The sequence below is a fragment of the Helicoverpa armigera genome, chromosome 11, assembly GCF_030705265.1.
Source record: "Helicoverpa armigera isolate CAAS_96S chromosome 11, ASM3070526v1, whole genome shotgun sequence".
Classification (NCBI taxonomy): Eukaryota; Metazoa; Arthropoda; class Insecta; order Lepidoptera; family Noctuidae; genus Helicoverpa; species Helicoverpa armigera.
This window is the reverse complement of record NC_087130.1, coordinates 7,889,821-7,913,365: the sequence shown is the minus strand read 5'-3', so window position 1 is coordinate 7,913,365 and position 23,545 is coordinate 7,889,821. Positions and strand designations below refer to the sequence as shown.

The window sequence follows — 23,545 nt, the reverse complement described above, 5'->3', positions numbered from 1 at the left end:
TATTGTGGCAAAGACCCGGTAACGTAGTAGGTAGGTACAACGCCGCCTAACGATTTTTTATAAACCATTTTTTTTAATTTTCCAAGAGAAAATCTCTTTTTACCACCCCATTTTATTACGATAAACTTTTCTTAACTTAACAATAGTATCGTCATATCAATAGATATTAGTCTTTTTGGTTACCAACAACATCGTTCTGTCAATATTGGATTGACATTTGTATTATGGAAAAATTATAAAAACATGTAAAATTATTTAAATTTTGAAAAATAATGTGAGATACTTAAAATTCTACCAAATCATACCAAACAAATTAGTTTGAAGGGCATTAGGCATTATTTAAAATAAAATGCCTGATGTGAAGTCAAACAAGGTACTTCACACGAAATCTTACGCGAGTGTTTACGATATACTTGGAGCATTGTCATACGGGAATTTAATTCGTAACATGGGCCTCAATAAGCGTGTAAGGGATCATTCTGTATATCTTGCTGCATGCGGAGAATCTCTAAAAAGATCTGCAGACGGTGATTATCCGGTTTCTAAAAGCACTAATTATGTAACTAGTGAGAAGTATAATTATTTAAATAATGAGAACAGCGGTAAAACTGTTGTTCCTTCTACAAGTACTATATTTTATGATTTGGATGATATTGCTAAAAGACACTCGTTTCATTGCCTAACCGAGTTCAGTGTATCAAATCCAAATTTTATGAAGGTAATGAAAATGTCTCAACCCTGCAACTTGTTTGGTGAAAAGTCAAATATTGTGCAGGAGTGTGCTACTCAAATACATCCAAAACTGTTTCCACGAGACAGTATTGAACTTAATTCAAAGAAAGTAAAGAAAAAGTTCTCGAAACTTTCCTCTGAAATATTTCTGAGAGACGATGATTATCTACGCGATTATCAAAAACTTAATCATTATTACAAAGATACATATGACAAACAGCAAAAATTTTGGTCATACGCAAAGTATCGTACAGAGTACACGAAGCCTATTCCAGAAGAGAAAAAATGCAAGAAGAAAGAACACGGAAAACGCACAGAAGATCCATGTCCGTGTCAATTATTTTCCTATGCTTGTCCTTGTACCGATAAAAAATCACTTACAGAGTCGGTAAAAAATAGTAAATCCTTAACAGGCGTTGACCAAGTAACGAGTACATTTAAAATAGTGCCCGAAGAAAACGAAAAAAAGAAAGAGAAGATATTTAATAAATTAAGAAAGCTTAAACAAGATACTAATAAAGAGGACAAGCCTACGAATACGAGTACCGTAGAAATGATCGAAGTTTTAGTTCCTAATAAAAAAAATGATCCGTCAATACAGATAGCAAATAAAAAAGACGTACCAGTTTTGAGTGAAAAAAACAATAATGGTAAAAATTTAAAAAACAAATCTAAGGGTCGTAGAAAGTCACGAAGAGTTTTATGTCCAAATTGTAAAGAAAAAGTTGATGTCGTTATTAGTATTAGTACTACAGAAGAAGAAGAAAGCTTGAAATATGAACACTCTTCGATGTTTCGCAGCAAGGAAATACCGTCAACCACTGCTTATGCGTATCGAGCTTCACCAAACGGCGAAAGAAGTAAAACTATGGATGATGGGGATTTATGTTTACATGATCCGCGATGTGAACTATTGCCCGTATGCCAAATTCTACCAACTGATAATTTCTGCAATGCTAATCAGAAATGCGTTAACAAACATTGTGTTCCAAAACCAACGCCTCGAATTATAAGAATAACTAAAGCATGCAGGCATCATCCACCTTGCACCGTTGTGCCTTCTTGTCAAAGAGCAAATGTTTTAAAAAACAACTGTGAATATATACCTCCCTGTTTGCACCGCCCTCGTTGTGTTAATCTACCTTTGTGTGTGCCATTTTCAAAAAGTCTACATTACGAGGAAATTAATAAGGTAATCGATGAAAGGGACAACGCCGACTGCCCGCATATTCCAAAATGCAAATATATCCCCATGTGTCAACACGACTCATTGTCAAATACAATGGATCAACAAGTTAACATGGTTTCTCGGGTGCCGAATGGGTGCGAGTTTCTGAACGATTATCGTCCTACCTTTTTATTAAATCCAAAATCGACCTGTGTGGCTAATACATTTTCTCCATGCGAATTATCTCCTAGTCCATGTTATATGGATCAGTTTAGATGTAGACCCGATAAGTCATGCCAATTTGATAGCACTCAATGCAAATGTACTAATGAGGTTAAAGAAAATCCGAGCGAAGAAACTGTAATATTTATCAGGGATGTCGGTTGTCAATTTAGAAATAAAAATTATTCGCCTAAAGAATCCATGATACATTCTAAAGTATCAAGTAACTCTTTTGATTTTGTTGATGTCAAAATAGGCAACCTGGATAACTACTACACCAACGTTCACACATTGAGATATGAAGATAAGTTTACTAATCCTCGATCTGGGGGAGAACATTCATTTTCAACTGTTTCCATAACTTCGTTAGAACTTGATTCAGAATGTCCATCGCATGGCCGACGTGCTAGCCAAAATCCGGGGAGACATAGAACAGCAACTGGCTTTGTGCCCAAATCAGCTTACGTCACAGCCTTCTCAACACATACTGAGCCTTCGTCAGATAAGTACGAATACAAAAATATGGAAGCTTTTCCAGTTAAATCTCGCAGAAGTTTTCTGAAAGGAAGATATAGAAAAATGTTTAACGTGAAACGAAGAAGGAAGTCTAGGTTGAGTAACCCTTTGCTGATTTCTTGTTCGAAAAAGTCCGTGTATGAACCGAATATATTGTAGACGTTTTTTTTTCAGTTTTGTATTGTGTATACATATATTTGTGTGCCTGGAAATAAATATTTCTTTATTTTAATGTGCGGATTAACTTATTTGTAAACCTACCTATACCTAAATCAATAAGGTCATAAAAATATGAAATGGGTGAGTTTTCCGTATTGTCCCGTTTCTTTTTTCCGTTCCGTTTTATCCTCAAATCTTAACCTACCTATAAATCAATTGATGAAGTGAGAAAAAGACAGGCTTCAACATTGTACGGCGAAGAGATTCAGCGAATCTAGGTCACCGCCACGTTCCGCCGGAGGAAGCCTTACCGATCTTGCCTAACTTCTCAATTTGCAAATGCCGCTAGCAAGTTAACTAGTATAGTGGTTTCAGTTATGTTAGCGATTTGTACAGCAATGGCAATAAATTAATTTTGCTGCTTTAGTTTGTAAATCACGGAAGCAGAATTTCGTTATATTCAAGAATTATATGTATATCTACGAGATGCGTAACATATAGGTAAAGACCATATTCTCAAATAAAATTCTTTTGTTCAAAATTGAATTATCTTTACATTATAAAAGTTTTATCTACCTACGTGATATTATGAGGTTAGTAAATTGAATTCCTATGCAAGCAGTAGCAGGTACTATAACAACACTTGGCCCAATTTCCATCACCTTCGACTAAATCTCTGATTTGCAAGTAAGTACCTATTCACGTTGGAAATTCAGGAAAACATACTAAAACCTGACGGAGGAAAAACTGTTACAAGGACACAGAAAAGTGTTCCGTCTCGGTGTTATTTTTAATGTACTTGATATTACTTTACGTATTACTTATATACAATTTTTTAAGAAAAATATTTAAAGTAAGGGAAACCTTTTATTCGTGCCATTGTCATAGAAGACTAAAACTAATAGCTACAAATATACCTAGGCGACGTCTTATTTTGTTTGCACAATATAATTAAAGTAGGTACTAATTTAAATATTAGCGACTTATGATGGCGGAATGATAATGGGTGTTTTTTTTTTCAATATTAGCAAACATAGAATTTGCCCTCAACGTATTTTCAAATTGGCCCCGGAGAGAGTTCTAAGCTCTTTGGCTATCACTGCTATCAGCCTATACCATCGCTAAATCTCAACAGCATGAAGCCTAATTTAGCTTTGTATGTTATTTTATTTCCATTACTCGTTTACACCACAATAAAGCTTAGATGGGGTGTATCCCGTCCACATCATGAGCTTAATCGATGTAAAAATATAATTTCTTCTTTCCTTGTACCTACTTACTTAAAGATCTATGTATAAGCTTTATTCCTAAAATTAAAGTAGAGCTTAAGCATATTAACTTTAGTTTTCAAGTCATTTCTATGCCAAGTATTGATGCTACGGGTATCTAAAAGAAATGTACCCATGCGTGAAGGTCCCTCAACGCTGCCTTCTTTTGAATCGTGCATAATGCCAAGTGATCCATAAAGTTGAATTTGGTCATTGCATAACCGTTAACTTTAACGTTCCTTATGATAGAAAGAGATTATAAAAGACTAGCTTTTGCCCGCGGCTTCGCTCGCGTTAAGAAGTATTATTATTAATAAGGTATGGTTTTTGCGGCTTTACTTTTGTTTAGCGTGTGTAAAAAATTAGGGCCTACATCCTTCATCATCCCTTATTTTATCACCCGTGGGGGTTGAATGGGGGTTGAATTAATCAAAATCGTATTTAAGCGAACGTCATCATAAAATTCTGATTCGTCATCAGGACTTCTTCATAAAATCTAAGAAGATGTATAAAAACTTTCATCCCCTATTTTATCCTCTTAGGGATGGAATTTATCAAAATCCTTTCTTAAGGGTTGCCTACGCCATAGTAGCTTTATGCATGCAAAGTCTCAGTCCGATCGGTTTAAAATTGACAGTTTCATACAAACTTTCATCCCCTATTTTATCCCCTTGGGGGTAGAATTGATCAAAATCCTTTCTTAGCGGATGCCTACGTCATAACATCTACCTGCATGCCAAATTTCAGCCCGATCCGTCCAGTGGTTTCAGCTGTGCGTTGATAGATCACTATGTCAGTCAGTCAGTCAGTCAGTCACCTTTGAGTTTTATATATTTAGATTTCTTTAAGACACACTTACCAATTTTAGCTATACTAGCGAAGAAAATCCATAATCCTATCAAGAAGGGCGTTTCGACCCGGTGAAATTCGAAGGCAGCGATGACCAGTTTCTTCACCTTTTTCTCAGGTTTTTCTGTGCTTGGTAAATTAGTGGTAGTGTCCTGGTGTTGACGAAGCTGCGTGCCTGGGGGCTCGCCTGGTACTGGCACCACGGGACCCATGGGCCCGAACCCCAGTCCGGGGTACGTGGAGATCCCATCGACTGTTATGGACGGACTTTGTTTCGTGGTGCTCTGAAAAAAAACGGGGAAGCCAGATAGTTAATAAAAAAGCAGAAAGACTTGCATTATTAGGAAGACAGGCTGAGAACAAAAGAGGGTTCTCGGCACCCGTTTTTAATTTTCCAATCGGCCGGTGCATAATGAAAAATCGCGTTGAATTTCCAGAGCTTTAGTTCTTACGACGCGACCTTGAATAACACGAATAACTAGGTACGTACGTAGGTACATTTTACATTTTCACGGTTTTATATTTTTGAGCAATATTGTTTTCAACATGTCGCTCTCTCTAACTTTATAGCTGGAAATGTCAACAAAACTGAATAGTTTCGAACGTGTAGCCTAGAGTTCTAATAATAGACCTGTCAATTCCAGTACCTTCCCAGGGTTACATAGAACCTGCAGTAGATTGATATACAATACCGTTTACCTACACAAACCTGGCATTCAACGTCTTAAGGTGGGATAATTATGTTACACTGATCTTGTCTTTCTCCGTCTCACCTACCTACTAAGTATAAACAAAATAAAACGATTACGTAAAACGTAACAACTTTTTCTGTACTTTGAGAAAACTTCGTATTTTTTTTGTTGTAATTTGGGTATAATGTTTTTGTCTTTTTGGGACTGGTTTTTGGCTATACAGGAATTAATTTTAAGCCGTTGGCAAAAAACAAAACTGATGGTTCAGAATCAATAATAGAACATGAAAAAATGCTTGTCCCGTCAAATTGGGGGAGTAGCAACCGCGGCTGCTTAGGCACCCCATTACTCGCGGTCGACGTAACAAGAAAAATAAGATAAAAACATCATTTATGACATTTGGCGCATGGAACGTGCGTACATTAATCGATAATGACGGAAACCTTTGCCCGGAGCGTAAAACTGCTGTCGTAGCACGTGAGCTTGCTCGATACAATGTAGACGTGGCAGCTTTAAGCGAAACACGCTTAGCTGACCAAGGCGAACTCGAGGAAATCGGCGGTGGTTATACATTCTTCTGGAAAGGAAGACCCCAAAGTGAACGTAGGTTAGCTGGCGTAGGGTTTGCCATCAAATCCACCATCGTAAAAAAACTGCCAGAATGTCCACAATACATCTCGGACCGCATTATCACATTACGCCTTCACCTACCAAACGACAACTACCTGAATGTGATAAGCGTATACGCACCAACAATGAGTAACGAGGACAGTGTCAAAGAACAGTTTTATGAAGAACTTTGCCAATGCCTTACCAGCATACGTTCAAGCGAACAAATACTGCTGCTAGGCGATTTCAACGCGAGGGTTGGCAGAGATTCTGAGTCGTGGCCGGGCGTGATTGGAAATAATGGTGTGGGCAATATGAATAGTAACGGACAATTACTACTCACACTCTGTGCCCAATTCGACCTCACCATCACAAACACTCTGTTTAGGCTTCGCGACAAATTCAAAACCACCTGGATGCACCCGCGTTCTAAACACTGGCACCTCCTCGATTACGCGATAACGCGACGAAGGGACATCTCCCAGGTGCATATCACACGCGTTATGCGCGGCGCGCACTGCTGGACAGACCACAGGCTTTTGGTAACTAAGTTGAGACTCCGCCTTCGTGAACCACGAAGACCCTGCAGGGCTAAACCAATATCTCTCAACTTAGATCGACTGGATTGTAAAGATCTTCAAGAAAAATACCAGAAAGGCCTAACAGATCCGCTAGATGTGTTTGATGCCCAGCAAGGTGACTTAATATCAAAATGGAAACAGATCTCATCCACCGTACTGACTGTGGCTACGGAAACCATAGGATACAAAAAACGAAACAACGAGGACTGGTTTGACCAGAATGATAGGGCCCTAACTGAAGCATTCAAACAGCATCGTGTACTCATAAAGCGTAATGAAGGAAATCATAAATCCAGTCAAGAAGTCCGAAGTAGTGGTGATTCCTTAAGGAAATTAACGAGGAAGATGAAAGATAGATGGTGGCTTGAAAAGGCAAAAAAGATACAGTGGCTTGCAGATACCCACCAACTAGGCGCTTTCTATGAAGAAATGCGTAAGTTGATTGGCGTTTCCATAAAAAACTGCACTCCATTAAGATCCCTAGATGGTTCCCAAAAGCTCACTGCTAAGCAGGATATACTTGATCGTTGGGCAGAGCACTTTAACCACCTGCTCAATGTAGATCGATCAGCAGATCTTGAGCATATAAGGCATATCCATCCTCTGCCGCCGAATGAGTCGCTTGCTGAACCACTAACTTTTGCTGAAGTTGTTCAAGCCATCAAAGAGCAGAAAAATAAAAAAGCAGTTGGCGTTGATAACATCGCCGGAGAACTGCTGAAATACGGAGAACAACTTCATACTTACATCTGGCAAATTTTTGATCGCATTTGGAACGAGGAAACAATACCACCTGAATTTAAAATATCCCGTATACAGACACTGTATAAAAACAAAGGAGACCGTTCCGACTGCAACTCCTACCGGGGTATATCGCTCCTCTCTGTCCCTGGGAAGATATTTGCCAGAGTTCTTCTCAACCGGCTTTTACCAGTTTCCGAAGCCATATTGCCAGAGACTCAGTTTGGGTTTCGACCTAACAGGGGCACCGGCGAAGCCATCTTTTCCATCAGGCAACTCCAGGAAAAAAGCCGAGAACAAGGCCAACCTTTGTGTATGTGCTTCGTGGACTTAGAAAAAGCTTTTGACTGCGTGCCGAGGGAAGCCCTCTGGACTTTACTGGCAAAATTAGGTTGTCCTGAGAAGTTTGTGAGAATGATTCGCCTTCTGCACGACGAGATGACCTGCTGTGTTACCTATAATGGTGACCAGTCAGAGTTCTTTCCTGTCACCTGTGGGGTCAAACAAGGTTGTGTGCTTGCGCCAACACTGTTTGCTCTCTACTTTTCTGTCGTTGTCAGTGAAGCACTCAAACAAACTTCTGCTGGAATCAAAATACGTTTCAGGACTGATGGGGGGCTTTTCAACCTGGCCAGATTAAAAGCATATACTAAAGTATCTCATGCTCTTATAACGGAGATCATGTACGCTGATGATCTGTGTTTTGTTACCAACTCTGCACAAGAGCTCCAGAACCTGATGACTAACCTTCAGGAAGTCTGTTGTCGTTTCGGTCTAAAAATCAGTGTTAAGAAAACTGAGGTAATGGCAATCGACTCTCAAGGAGCTACAGAACCTATCAAGGTAAACATTGGCGATACTGAGCTGAAGCAAGTGAATACCTTCAAATATCTGGGCAGCACAATTACATCCAAGTGTGACCTTGATGCCGAAATAAACCATCGCATTGGCGCTGCATCAGCTGCTTTCGGTAAATTACGAGCCAAGGTCTTACACACACATGATTTGAAGCTTTCGACAAAAATCTCCGTTTACAAGGCCACAGTCCTCCCAAATCTTTTATACTCGGCTGAAACATGGGTCCTCTATCGGAAACATATACGGGCGCTGGACCGATTTCATCTAAAGTGCATAAGAGACATTTTGAAAATCAAATGGTCGGATCGGATTAGAAATACCGAAGTGCTACGACGCGCGAATGTCTGCGGCATAGAAGCGTACCTGATGCGGCGACAGCTCAGATGGTGCGGTCATGTTTTACGCATGGATGATGATAGGGTGGCCAAACGCATCTTCTTTTCTGAACTCCAGAACGGCAGACGGAAACAAGGTGGCCAATTCTTACGCTTCAAGGATGTTCAGAAAAGACACATGAAAAGGTGCAACATTGATCCTCAGAACTGGGAGACAAAAGCCATTTGCCGCCCTGAATGGAGAGGCCTACTTAAAAATGCGATCAAAGATTTCGAGGAGCAAAGGAAATCCGCACTGGATGCGAAGCGTGATGCTCTTAAGGCTAAAACACCAGTAGCCATTCATTATAACTACGTGGACGGTATCCTAACGTGCAGCCAATGCTCGCGCACGTTTACACATAAAATAGGGTACTGCAGCCATCAAAGGGCGCATAGAAGAGCTGATCATCCTAGCTCTTCTCTCAATGGTAGCTGAAAGCAGTCACCATAGCCGAAATCGGCAGGGAAGTATATAATAGAACATATCTGCATAACATGCAATTCTGTATATTAAGAATTTCAACTTGAACCCTGAAATTCCTGAAATATAGTCGAGTGTGTCATACGCCGACAGCAAAATGTGGGTTTGGAGTGAGAGATTTACGGATCCTTAAAAGCAGTAAATGTAATAATTTAAGTAGAATTTATAGCTTTGATTATAAAGTCGTTTCGTTTGAAAGTTTTTGGACAACGAACCAATCGGATTGCCCTTCAAATCCACAAACATTTTGTATTGTCTCTGCTAAACTCTAAAACAAAATGGACGAGGGTGCTTGCCAGTCAGTCATCTTGACCTTGGCCACGGACGGGCTTTGTCTTGCAACCCCGGCCTTCGCCGAATTGCTGTGAAGTGTCCTACTTATGAAAATGCTAACCGCATTCGTATCTTTTGATGATAAAATCTTTACTTATGTACTTATTGCAGTAATTTATTGCAATAATTAATTAGGTGTCACAGAAATATAGTTTGCTTGTAATTTTATACTAAGAAAAGCCATTCTTTGAAAGCAGGATGCTTTTAAGTTACCTAAGCTACTACCTACTCGAAGTTCATCGAAGTTTCTATGAATTGTTTTATTTCAACTTGAAATACGTACCTACATTGATTGAATGAACTATAGAGGTAGTGCCTTCATTCATTCATCAACTTCATTTTAAGTCCTTAACTAGTCCTTAACTGTCTGTTAATGTTGAGTGATCTCCAGCAAAAACTAGAATATCCATAACATCTAAACAAAAAGAAAGCAGAGAAACTTAATAACCACACTCAATCTCTAGCAGTAACAGTTTACCTGAAGAATCACCTCAATCCATAATTCATCAAGCAAACCTGGTCCCTCCTATTAGTCCGGGACGACTCATTTCATTATTCAGAGGCACGTTTGAAATGAGACCTAAATGTACTTGGCTCTAATTAGACATCCTAATTTCAAAGATTGAGCACAGGCTTGAATTTTGACATTAAGCGGTGTTTTGGTTTGCTGAATAAAGATATAAAAAAGTTATGTCTACATCTCGTTTTATTTTATCGGTGTAAAATATTTGCGAGGGAGGTCAAAAAATATTTAGTCGTGGAGTCCGTGCAGTGTACTATCAACATAAAAACTATGCATTGGATTTATAAAGTAACATTACTCCCCGCTTATTTTTGCTTCCAAATAAAACTGTCCTCTTCTTAACCTAAATCACATACTATTGTACACTATAACAGCCGTTCCCAAATGGGGTTCCGCGGAACCCTAAGGTTCCGTGACAGGCCCTCAGGTGTTCCGTGGAAAATTCAAGATTTCCATTTGGTAAATCATCTCACTTTTGACAATATTAAATTATTATTCACTTTCAATTAAATTGTTTTAAATATTGCATTCCAAAATTCCATTTAGGCACCACGTAGGTGGGTACCACTCAGGAGTGTAAGTCTCGTATTTTCGCGACAAGTGGCGGGGGAAGGCCACGGCAGCTGATAATTTAATTCAGTTTTTTACAAATTGTAGATTAACTTAATACCTCCAGGTCTTCGGCAATCGGCAAAAAATCACCGCATTTTTTGGGCTTATACGTTTTCATACATTTGACAGGACGTGAAATGACACGGCATAAGTATTTCCAGTGGCTATTTTTACCATGAATCAAAGTATGATATTATTTAAAATTTTTGCTCCTCCGCGAATCCGAAAATTTCGCGCTCGCTTCGCTCGCGAGTCAATGTTACGTGTGGTGCTTTTATGTTCGTTTAATCGCTCAAGTATCCCACACACAGTTCAGGAAAAGCAATAGCGCTTTCTTCGCTACCTGCGTATTCATTTGCATTTGCTTTTTTGTGTGGATATTGTACTTTTTGAGACTTATTAATTTACAGTGGTTTTGTTTATTTTGTGTAGGTACTTACAACTAAAAAAAATTCGCGCTCGCTTCGCTCGCGATACCGGCTACCGCTGAATGTCTTTCAATGCTAGCGGGTGCTCGGACTTCTACTTTTAGTTAAAAAAAATCGCGCTCGCTCGCCTCACACCTGTACAAACCCAATCTATTTCTTTTTGCGTTTACTTTGTCTGTCTTCAAACTGAAAACTAATACACAAAGTCAAGGGCGGCTAAATTCTGGCCCGTGTGGCAAATAGCCATGCTACGCCTGAGTATGCTGAATGTGTTTCTAACCATATAACCATTTGGTGCGCTTCCACGGGTCATGAGCCGTACCTAAGTGTATTTACGTCTTTGGTTTACTTCTTACTTAAGCTAAGGTTCCGCCGAAAAATGCTGAAACGAAAAGGGTTCCGAAGCCAAAATAATTCGGGAACCGCTGCACTATAATAAACGATCTCAAAGGATACAATCGCACAACATGAAATCTTTCGAAAAGAAATTTAGGGAGCGTGGGCCCAAGTGAACATAATTCGAATATTGGTACATATACTTATTACTTTAAAATTACTCAAAATAAATCCGTAAAGAATTTTATTTCATTTCAATCAAAAAATGAAGCGGGTATTATTGAAATTCTTCAAAGCCAAATTAAATTAAACAAATGTAAATATAAGCATTTATTTGTTTCTAAGGTGATTTAAATACCAACTATGATGAAGGTCGTTGAAAAAAACATATCAATGCCTAGATAACGCTAGTTTTGGCCTTGTAGACGTTCGATACTTGGCAACTCGTTTTTAAGTCTTATTTTATTACCATTTTATAAAATGTACCTATTTTTAACCCCCGACGCAAAAACGACGGGGTGTTATAAGTTTGACGTGTCTGTGTGTGTGTGTGTGTGTGTGTGTGTGTGTGTGTGTATGTGGCATCGTAGCTCCCAAACGGATGATCCGATTGTAATGCGGTTTTTTTTGTTTAAAAGGTATGTCAGTCGGGAGTGTTCTTAGCTATGTTTGGTGGAAATCGGTTCAGGTCTTCAAGGTCATCAGCTCGTTTGCTAGATGTCATATCAATGTTACACGCTCAGTTTACTTGCAAGTATATCTGAAATCTGATCTGAAATTTGAAACACTAATGTCTTTTGGAACCACTGAGCTGGTCTGCTGTTAGGGCACGAAGGTAGGAGACGTAACCCTGAACTGCCTTTTAGTAAACCCATCGTGTTTGGGCTCGTTGAATTTGTCTTGACGAGTTCTCTTCATGTTTCTGATTGACGAGAACCTAATGCTGCAAATGGGATGTGGCGGATGAAACCCTGGAATGCCGGAATGAAACGGATAAACCGATTTATATTTTTGCTGAAAATCTAGAATGTTCAACGGTTAATCTTTATTGTTTCTCAATCTGTGCAATTCTCCCAGAGCCAGTTTGTCATGAGGATTGTTAAACAGCTTCCTTTGGCCGAGATCGCATATAGCGACCCCTTCTTAAGATAAAGTAAATTAAGAGCGTGTACGCTCGGCGCGCGATGTCAACTTTAGGTAATTCAACGCAAAAAACCGCGCAGACTAGCGTCGCGGCTGTGTGCGTGCCTATCATACTTCACGTATAGTCACACAAACCATTTTGATCCTTTCGAGTGAAATTGGTAGAACAAAAAATATATTATTTAGTAAATAGTTAATAGCGGGAAAATAGTGTAAGTCTATGGATGTCTAAAATATAAAAGCATGAAAATAAGTCGTTAATACTTACACTCTTTTGCAAAAAAATCGGGCACCCATGAAAACCTTGGTTTTGAGGACTTTCTGTATATTACACACAATTTTCAACAGTACTAAATAGTCGACTGATGATTAATGACAATGTTAAGAGTTTCTGTATTTTAACCGATTTCAAAAAAAGAAAGGAGGAGGTTTCAATTAGATTGTTTTGTGATTGTTCTCAATTTGATTGTTTTCGATTTCTCAAAGACGCCTGGACCGATTTGAAAAATTGATTGTTTATATGAATGGTCCAGTCCATCCAGACCGAAAAATTGTGGTCAAATAACAACAATTGCCGGAAAGCCAAATATTGGTGAAGAGCTTGGGTTTACCATTGCAAATAAAGTTTTAAGTTATCTATCCTATATGCTTCAAAAGTTATTCGAGATCAAAAGTCAAAATTTGGGTACATCCAAATTGAAAAAAAAAAAATTATAGCTCGATTGGTAACAGACATCTGCAATAAGTGATTTCTAGCCTAAGGAGTCCGCCATATTGGATTTAGACTCGCGACACATTTTTTTTCGAGTTATTCATAGCAAGCCCTTTCATTTGATACCCATATCGTAGGAATGCATTAAAACATTTTTTCTCCATCTTGGGTATACCGCCATATTGGATATAGAATCATACATTGTCATTAAAACTGAACATTCAAACAAAATTTCAACTCAATCGATAAAAAAAATATGCTTCAAAATTGAGCTTTAAATAAAATAGTAATGTATCAAGATTTGTTGGTTGCGCTTGAAATGTACTCTATTCTCGGTATCCACGGCAGAGGTTATTCACCCTACGCGATGTGACGGAGCGACACGTCCTCTCTCTGTGAAGCCTTGCGGCGGTCTGGTTTGAGTTGACTCGCGTGCAGCGTTTTATAGTAGTTTTTCAATAATTTATAAAAAAATAAAAACGAGAGATTAAATTATAATATAAAATTTATGTTTTAAAGAAAGAGTTATATTACTATAGTCAATAATTGTTATATTAAATTAAGTAAGATAGATAGGTAAAAAAAGCATTTGAAATTCACAATTTTTCACATTGTTAAAATATTTTTTTCTGAAAGATAGAGACCTAAATCAAAAAATGTTTTCAACTAACTATAGGCATGGGGATTTCGTCTATGAGTAAAAAAATAAATATGACTGGATTTGCCACTGTTTTCACATGAATTTAAGCTTCGAAATAGACGCTGAACGGGAATTTTATAAAACATCTGTTACGTTATAGAGGTTTTAAGTATTTAAACTACACAAATTGAAATTTATGTTCAATTAACTATATAGACAGTGAAATTACCTTGTGTTATTAAAAAATAACATAGTTATAGAATAAGTAGTTACTGAGAAACAGTGGTTTGAAAAGTACCATTTTAGGCCAAATGGCGCGCGGTTGACGTACACGCTCTTAAATAAAAGAAGGAAAAATTAAGGAGCTCCTTTAAAAAGCATGAAATAAAATTAAATTATAAATTTAAAAAAACCCCCGACCCAAAAAAAGTATGCAATAATTATGACAAAAGGTTAAAAACGCTAAACCCTATAAAAAGCAAAAAATAACTTTTAACACTACGTAAACTAAATTTTGACGTGTCGGGGGACTGCTTTTTACCTTCATAAATACTTACATAAATCAAATGATACCTACCTTATTACAACATTCGCTTAAAAAAAAACACGTATCTAAAGTAATGAATTAGAGCGGTCCCCCGACACGACAAAATTTAGTTTACGTAGTGTTAAAAGTTATTTTTTGCTTTTTATAGGGTTTAGCGTTTTTAACCTTTTGTCATAATTATTGCATACTTTTTTTGGGTCGGGGGTTTTTTTACATACATTATTGGATATTCAAAATGTTGGTCGCCCGAACAGGGACTTGAACCCTGGACCCTTGGATTAAAAGTCCAATGCTCTACCGACTGAGCTATCCGGGCAATGGAACAAGTTCCGAAGTAACTGGCCATAAAGAGCAAACAAGAAGCGTGATTCATCCAAATGTGTGAATCACTGCCATTGCCTTCTAAATAAATATCGAAATCATTCATTTACTTATGAAATAGTGTTTAGATATGCTTGTTAAATTATCAAAGTAATTGTTTGTATTTTAATATTTACACTTACTGTTCAGAAACTACCTTATACAGTTTTTTATAAATGATTTTGTTTTTTTTTATGCCAATACCTCTAGAAGGCAGGTCGTTAATTGACGCAATGAAGATTTTAATATGGTTTATCACGACTGGTGTGTTGCTAAGAATGTTTGAGAGAAATAAACGGAATTAACAAAATATACTTAATCCTTGACTTTTAGGGATATATCAAACTATTTTGCTACACTGCCTATGAAAAATTATTAAATAGAATGTTTTAATTAAAGTTAAAATAGTAATTTTAGCAAATATTTGATGCCGAGATATAAAACAAGTAATATTGTCATAGAAGCTTTGAGTATGTGGCTTGCAAAGTATCACTTCAGTAAAAAAATATCGCCCGAACAGGGACTTGAACCCTGGACCCTTGGATTAAAAGTCCAATGCTCTACCGACTGAGCTATCCGGGCCGTGCAATGCCAAACTGAAATAGCTATACAGATTTGGAAGAATTTCAAATAACGATATTATTCTCAAACTACAGTATCCTTTTATTATTATCACAATAGGAATAAATACAAAGAATCAAACAAATACAAAATGGGATATAATACAATAAGCAAGTCAAATATTGCTTCACTGTTCCGTTGCCGCGTTGACCCATTTTTTGCTCACTTTTTTTTCAATTTGGCTCACATGTCTGTTCCAGGCTGTAGTTTATGAATGGTTGTTTCAACAAAAACTACACGGCCCGGATAGCTCAGTCGGTAGAGCATTGGACTTTTAATCCAAGGGTCCAGGGTTCAAGTCCCTGTTCGGGCGACCAACATTTTGATTTACCGGCATTTAACATTACAAGTTCTTTGAATGATGTTGAGGATTGCTTACTTGAAACAGTTATGTTGTCAAATGCCGTTAAATGTTACGATTCGTATTTTTGTGCATTTTTAAGTTTATTTCAAATATATCAAATTGTAGGATTAAATCTTTTGTTTTTTATTGTGCATCTGAAGGAATACACTGATATATCTAACTTGAACCTTATTTTTAATTTGGAGTCAAGGCTACGCCAACATCTACTGCAGATAATAATATACGCAAAAGAAAACAATGCAGTAAAATAATACATTGTTATCGTTGTGTATCAAATTAATTAACAAGTTGGTGACAGTTTAAACCGCAGTGCCTTTTCGAATTTGCATTCATAACTTCGCAAAACTTCATTTTGCTACGATATTTTGGTATTTTCTGTAGATATTTACTTGAAAGTATTTTTTTTTATTTTATACACACAACACCAAGCGTGGCGTCATAAAGGATAATTTGGTTATGTTGTAGATAATATGTATAGGTAAGACCTTTTACGTTAAGAGTACAAGAGTAAATTAATGACCTTTCTATAGATATTTTGGCACCCTAACATGAAATGTCAGCCGGGAATAGGTGCCATTAGCTCAATTACAGTAGAATCCGGATATAACGACCTTCAAGGGACCGACGATACTATGTCGTACTAACCGGACGACGCACAAAACGGACGGATTGTTTCTTAAGTACATAACTTAACTTGTACATACATACATAACTTACGAATACATATTATTATCTTATATATAAAAATGAATTGATGTTCGTTAGTCTCACTAAAACTCGAGAATGGCTGGACCGAATTGGCTTATTTTGGTTTTAAAATGTTCATAGAGGTCCAGGGAAGGTTTAAACGATACGAAGTTTGTTGGGTCAGCTAGTCTTCTTATATATTAAAAATGAATTGCTGTTCGTTAGTCTGACTAAAACTCCGGAATGGCTGGACCGATTTGGCTTATTTTAGTTTTAGAATGTTTGTAGAGATACGAACGCGGGGCGGGGGTGCGAGTGCGTAGGCAAACAAAACATAGCGCGTGTGTCGTTTTAACCGGACGTATTATAATAAATATTGGTCGCTATAAGCAGTTGGTCGCTTAAACCGGAGTCGCACTAAACGGTTACATTGTCTTAGTACCTATATACGAAACCTAACTTGAGTAAAGATTATCGTCGCTAAAACCGATTAGTTGTTATAAGCGAAGTCGTTATATATGAATTCTACTGTAATTCTATAATGTGAATGGAAACGTATGATAAAAATTAAATGACCATATTATATTAAAATTAATGTAAATATTATGTAAATATTATAAGTCCTCATTTGGATAAAACAAAAAAAAAAAAATGACCATATTAGGTACCTACTTCCATTTCCGTATTTTCTATTTCTGTGGAAATTTAATATTGCTTTATATGTGACTACTTACGCACGTTTCTCTTAATAAGTACCTATACATTTCATATGGAAACGTATTTCTGTATAATATATCATTGTTTATATCAACTTGCGTATCATACATTAGTGGTCAAAAAAGCCCAGCTTCCTCCTATTAAAAAATAGCAAAAAACGATCATGGTTCCTTTTGTATGCTATACCTGCCTATAATTTCACACTTACAACATGCTTCATCAATATGTATAGTTCGTAAATATAAAAAATAACAAGTGAGTGCGTACCAGCGTACCTAGTTCTTTTCACGCGTCTCAGATTATATACGCATTTTTATAAGTAAACAATCATTTTAAATTAGGTATGTGTTTTATGTAGAGGACTCTGGAAGGAAATACTAGGCCTTTTGCACGTTTTGTGTGAAACTGTGTTTCAGAGTTCGATCATATCAGAATTAACGCGTTCTTTTCAGTTATTTTTTTCTTGATTATATGTAAGTTTGGTATAGTAATACAGGTATGTCCTATTAAATTATGGAACTGAATGAAAGTACTTACTTCAAGAGGGCCGCTGTGTGCGCAGGACAGGAGGGCTGCTAGCGCGGCCCACAGGAGGGGTCGCCTGCACGCGCGCCGGCTCAGGTTCACCCCGTGCTTCAACGACGTCATGCTGGCAACACTATCACCTCACCAACATTGACGCACGATGTGTCACAACCACTGTCAGTACCACTCTATAACCATGACCACGCTGCACTTTACGGACTGTTTATAATGCCATTACTTTATAATCTCACAATTCGTAACGCCGATAGCTGTTATACTATTTCAAGCCATTATTGAAATGGCCGTATGTACCTACCTACTTGTTAGGCACTTAGGTCAAAATGAAATGGAACATACCTACTTATATGTTTACGTATCTTTAAATTCACGAAATCATAGAAAGACCGATAATCGAATTCTACCATAAGCCTGCTACACGAACAGGCGAGACTAAACCGATAATCTGGTGTTTAATCCCTGAAGCATTGACATTACATCAATTCAATTAAGTAGGTAATGTTCTTGCTAGCACGGAGTTCACTTTAATGTTCACATGAAAAATGAGTATTGTTGATGGGTCGCAGAAAATCATAATGTAATATGGCAATGGGCTGTGGGCGGGCGTCGCCAAGACGCCACGACGGCGGCGGCGCCACTCTGCCCTTGTGCCAAACTCCAAGGATGTTGACTCCACAGGACTTTGTACGTAAGTCGTATTCATTAGCTTTACACGAACGTTCACTGTATTGGCATCGCTCCCATAATGCCGTGTCTAAAAGCTCGAGGACATTTTTGTGCTACTTAAATAAATTACCTACTTACAAGAAAATTATGTATACCTATCTAACCATATTTTGTGTTTCAGTTCATCGTATATATGTTTTCATAAGCCAACATTGAAATGCAAATAACATGACGGGCAATCGATTCACTCAAGCTTTTATAATCTCTACAACAACCACTTCAACCTAGGTGTGGCGATGATGTGTTTCACTACGTGCTTCATTTTAATTACATTATCAAATACGACACTACGTAGTGCAATACTATTTTATACAGTTAGGAGCCCGTAGCATTGGTTACTCGTGCTACGTGGCTAATCTGGCACTGAATACTGTAAACACCTACATAGATAGACAGGCAAAATAACTTATTAAGTACTTTAGAGCGCTGGATAGTGAAGGGTAAATGGTCTATAAACGGATTGCACGTCATCTAATATAATGATTGACATTTCACTTTCACGTGGGAGTTTTCAGAATATTTCTGCACATTTCGGTAAAATTTCATAGTTTTGTTATGGTTGTGGTTAGTTTGAAATTAAGTAAACAGGGATCCCGTACCCATGCCAATACTCTAATTATAACGTCTGTTACAGACTTATCAAATTGGAATAACAATCACGCTTATATATTGGCTTAATTTTCCTAGAATTACATCTCACACAGTTATATGTAGTTAATGTAATTTGCAGAGAGGTTGTTTTACCCTGGCCGGTAAAGAAAAGAGGTCAATTAATGATATAACATACGAAGGCGAACTTAGTATGTAAGTATGTAGTGGGTGCCGGAATGTCTGAAGCCTTGTGATACCTACTTAACTAACGCATTCTTGTTTTTCTCTACATGCTATAAATACCTAAGGAGCAGATTGCCTGTGATGACCATAACAATCATCACCAAGAAAAATTAATAATGATGATAAATGAACAGAATGAACTATTTAAAGTCGGTTTAAAAATAGATTTTTGTAAACATGACGATTGCACGTGGATACTGCACAGTACAGAATCTGTAAATAAATCGAAACGATGCACTGCAGCAGAATAAAAGGGTCGTAAACGAGTTAGCGTAACTACCCGACTACATTTGCATACCGCACGCTTACTTAATTCAACGGAGTACCTAAACAATACTGCGATATTTACTATTTAACATTTCAGCAGCATACTGAGGTGATCTCAGTGATATTGTTTCGAATTATTGTTTGGATGTGTATAGTATTTTATTATGACTACGTTTTAAGATAGACTGTGAGTCCGCCAGCGCTTTCACAATACTGTTTTTCCGCGCGAATTGATACTCATGGCAACAATTTCTGACTAACCTAACTGAACTCCTCAAAATTCTTGGCTCAATGAATCGTGGTTTAGCCATAACATCAATTATTGAGGATTTAATAGTGGGTCTTATTTATACTTGTCTAGTAACTAATACCTGGGAGGTTTCCGCTTGGAATATTCTGTAGATATACCCTTGACCGCATTGCCGCACCCGGTCTGGGTTAGACGCACAATCTACTTAAATTTATAACCCGTAGGAAACTGGCAGCTGTCCCATTCTTCGTAGGGCATGCCCCAGTTGTGTCAATATCATACCTTTAGCTGAACAAACCCTAGTCTTCAAGAAAAAATGTTTTATGCGTCCAACAACACGTAGGTACTTTTCCCAGTTAATCGTAAGAATTTAATCAAATGATTCTGGTTAATATTTCGTTCAGAAGTCTTATTAAATGCTATGTTTCAATACTATAATAAAATTGTATGTCCAAAAACACAAAGTACCTATGTAGGTATGTACTTTTCCCATTTGCTCATTAGAATTTAATTAAACGATTCTGGTTGATATTCTGTTGTAAGTATTTTGATGCTATGTTTCAATGCTGATGATAAACTGTTGCCAAAGCGCGTTTTGGTGGAAATTGCATGCTAATTTGCAAGCAAACTAAATACCGCTTTGCAATCCAAGCGTATTCATGCAGACCATTTTCATGTACAAAACGTCAGTTAGGTAGCTTCCTAGTTTATGTTATTACAAAGTCATCAAAATAAACAGCCTTGTTGTTATTCCTTTTAATTATTTGTAAATATTCTTTTGTTAATTGTCATTTTTATTTTAGGGTTTTTGTAAATAATAGGTATTAACCGTCAAATCCGTAGCGGACCCCAATCGGGGTCTGAACATCAATGTCACCGTAAGCTCGGTTTAGACCCCAATTGGGGTCTGCGAATCAGTCATACACTTTCCTAATTATTTACGCTCATATTTATTTTCTTTCCAATCAAACCACATTTGTGAGTACTAAATAAAATAACTAAATAAATTTAAATTATTTTTACGCATTCAAACCTTTCATATTTAGCATCCCGTTAGAAATATACCTTTTTAAAATCCAATCGTAATTACCGGGAATTCTGATCGAACTCGCCATGTTTGTTTACATTAGTTGTTTTTTTTAAATTTGAAGACGCATAGACAAGATGGCGACGGTGATAGAAGTTTTGCATCGAATGATCCGATTCGTTAAAATAAAGAATCGATTTAATAATTTTATATTATAATATTACTAAATTGCACTTTTGTATAGGTACTTACCATAATCTGAAAATAAATTAGGAAAAGTAAAATGACTTAATTTATTTTGAAAAAAATGCTAGAAAATCAGTGGTAGAAAATACGTTGTAGCCGGAATAAAAAAAATCTTCGGTTTTTAGGGTTTCTGAAGACGGCAAATGAAGACTTATTTATTTCTTCGGGTGTTTTATGTGCAGGATTCCTGTAGACCTGCCAAACTTAATGGCGATTCGTTACTTCCAACTTTTTAACTGAGCGGCAAAGCTATTTGACGAGAGCCGTAGTTAGGTGTAGTTATCGCAAAATTTTATGACGATTTCATTGTTTGAAAGGGCAAATAGTTCGCTGTTCATCGAAAGCTGGTCCAAGATGGAAAGATGGCCGCCGCCGACTTATTTTTAACCGACTTCCCAAAAAGCGGAGGTTCTCAATTCGACCGTTTTTTTTTGTATGTTTGTTACGCGATTACTCAGCCATTTATTTATCGATTTTAATGATTCTTTTTTTGTTTGATAGCGTATACTTCCGAGGTGGTCCCGTTATCATCAGGTCAGGATCTGATGATGGAACCTTGAAATCGAGGGCGACTTTCGAAAGTTGCAGAAATACATAGGTTGAAATCTTATCACTCAGGTGTTTGCCTGGTAGCACTATTCAACAGTGAAGGTTTTGAGCTGAACTGATGATGGAGACCAGTGAAATTCGAGGGAACTCGACAACTGAATATTTAAACTTTCTCGTGTTTGTGCTTATATTATTCGTATTTACGAGGCCTCTGCAACAGTGAAGGAGATGGAGACGAGAGAAGTTCGGTTGTCGAGATCCCTCGACCTTCTCTGGTCTCCATCATCAGGTCAGCTCCAAACCTTTACTGATTCATAGTGTTATCAGACATACATCTGAGTGTCAAGTTATAACCTTATCTATGCTTACAATTTTCGAGAGTTGCCCTCGATTTCTCAAGGTTTCCATCATCGGATCCTGGACCTAATAACAAATATGGGGAATATACCCTTTCGACCAAAAACAAACATCCAAATTGAGAACCACCTCCTTTTTGGGATTCGGTTAAAAATATTTGGTGACTTTAAAATCAATCAATTATTATTATTGTTTCTCATCATCAAATAAGTACATTACTTTGGTAGTTACAAATTGCATTATATTTCAGAACACCAGGCTTACCCTCATCATCATCATCATCATCATCAGCCTATCGCAGTCCACTGCTGGACATAGGCCTCTCCAAGTGCACGCCACTGAGATCGATTGAAGTAGGCTAAATACCTCTATGAGCAGGCTTACCCTCCGCCGAAACAAAAATCTTAGAATTGTTCAGAAATAATATAAGAATAAATTAAAATTCCGTAATAGGTAATAAAAATTCAATTAAAGTTAAAAATTATTACGAATGACGCAACACCAAAATAAATAATACATATAAAAATTTTATGCTAAAAACTTTCATAAAACTTAAATATCTTTTTTCTTAACAACAAAAACAAATTGAACCTATAATCTAGACACACGGCAGTGTGTCCGCCAAGTTCGAGCAAAAAAAGCGACACACCGGCCGTGGGTTATATTACACGAACCATTTCGGGCCAAATTCGACCCCCCTATAACTCAAAATCTATTTTATTTACGCATATCAAATTTCTAGTATCTGTTGAGACCCCCTCATTGATCTAAAATACAAAATTTCATTAATATACCTATTGTAGGTCTTGAGATATTGACGTCAGAAAATCGCTATTTTTACTATACACTCACTGACTGACTCACTCACTCATCAAAAACCTAGACCACTTCCAATGGTCGTATTGACTTGAAATTTGGCATGGAGGTAGGTCTTTATGTCAAGGTAAAGGGAAAAATCTGAAAATGGCCAAGTGTGAGTCGGTTTCAAAATAATGAAGGTGTAAATTTATACCCCTAAGGAACTTTAACGAACTAAAATCTATATTTATATAATATATCTTCGAATGGTCGTACCGATCTGAAATTCGTTATAAAGGTTTGTATTTAGTCAAAGTAAAGTAAAAATCTAAATACGGCCAAGTATGAGTCACTTTCGAAAATAAAGAATGTGTAACTTTGATCCACGAACATAATATATGATAACATGTCATGTCAGTCAGTTGGTAAATCTAGTCCATTAAGTTAATCTAGTTCTTTTCTTTGTAAGAAGCATAGTGCATATTCAAAAATCTGAAAAATAGTATAAATGAGACATTTCCTTAACTAACTTAATCATAAGAAAAAAATAAAATAAACAACCTTACAAAAATAAATGAAATCCCACCCAAAACAAAAATGTGAAAGACTGCCAAGTTCGATAATATGGGAATGCTTCGCCTATAAAAGAAGTGAGATCTGAATAAGTACCAA

At 37.1% G+C, this 23,545-nt stretch overlaps 2 protein-coding genes, 1 long non-coding RNA gene and 3 other non-coding genes across 20 annotated transcripts in view; 2 read left to right on the top strand and 4 right to left on the bottom strand.

Annotated features, from left to right (window-relative positions):
- Positions 1–23,545, bottom strand: part of LOC110378071 (sodium/hydrogen exchanger 3) — a 50,848-nt gene that overhangs the window by 12,662 nt on the left and 14,641 nt on the right. For 10 of the 15 annotated variants that reach the window (XM_021337160.3, XM_021337161.3, XM_021337159.3 and 7 more), the window contains exons 2-3: positions 17,814–18,078; positions 4,925–5,198 (exon numbers count right to left, since the gene is read on the bottom strand). In XM_021337160.3, coding sequence (XP_021192835.1) covers positions 4,925–5,198; positions 17,814–17,924 — 385 coding nt within the window. In that variant the 5' untranslated portion in view covers positions 17,925–18,078. The remainder of the gene's footprint in view (positions 1–4,924; positions 5,199–17,813; positions 18,079–23,545) is intronic. The other 5 variants (XM_021337163.3, XM_021337162.3, XM_049850489.2 and 2 more) reach the window with 3 other exon arrangements.
- On the top strand, positions 192–2,870 carry LOC126056719 (uncharacterized). Its single transcript, XM_049850492.2, has one exon. It carries the CDS (start codon positions 350–352, stop codon positions 2,795–2,797), a length of 2,448 nt encoding a protein of 815 aa, XP_049706449.2. The 5' UTR covers positions 192–349; the 3' UTR covers positions 2,798–2,870.
- Trnak-uuu (transfer RNA lysine (anticodon UUU)) lies at positions 14,771–14,843 on the bottom strand. Its single transcript has one exon. It is a non-coding gene; the product is annotated as a tRNA-Lys (tRNA).
- On the bottom strand, positions 15,397–15,469 carry Trnak-uuu (transfer RNA lysine (anticodon UUU)). The gene has a single exon. It is a non-coding gene; the product is annotated as a tRNA-Lys (tRNA).
- Positions 15,749–15,821, top strand: Trnak-uuu (transfer RNA lysine (anticodon UUU)). Its single transcript has one exon. It is a non-coding gene; the product is annotated as a tRNA-Lys (tRNA).
- LOC135117581 (uncharacterized) lies at positions 20,712–23,152 on the bottom strand. The gene is made up of 2 exons (XR_010276976.1): positions 22,142–23,152; positions 20,712–21,711 (listed from the first exon to the last, which is right to left on the bottom strand). It is a non-coding gene; the product is annotated as an uncharacterized LOC135117581 (long non-coding RNA).

Coding starts and splice junctions, on each gene's coding strand:
- LOC126056719 (XM_049850492.2), top strand. CDS start 350: ATGCCTGATGTGAAGTCAAACAAGGTACTTCACACGAAATCTTACGCG.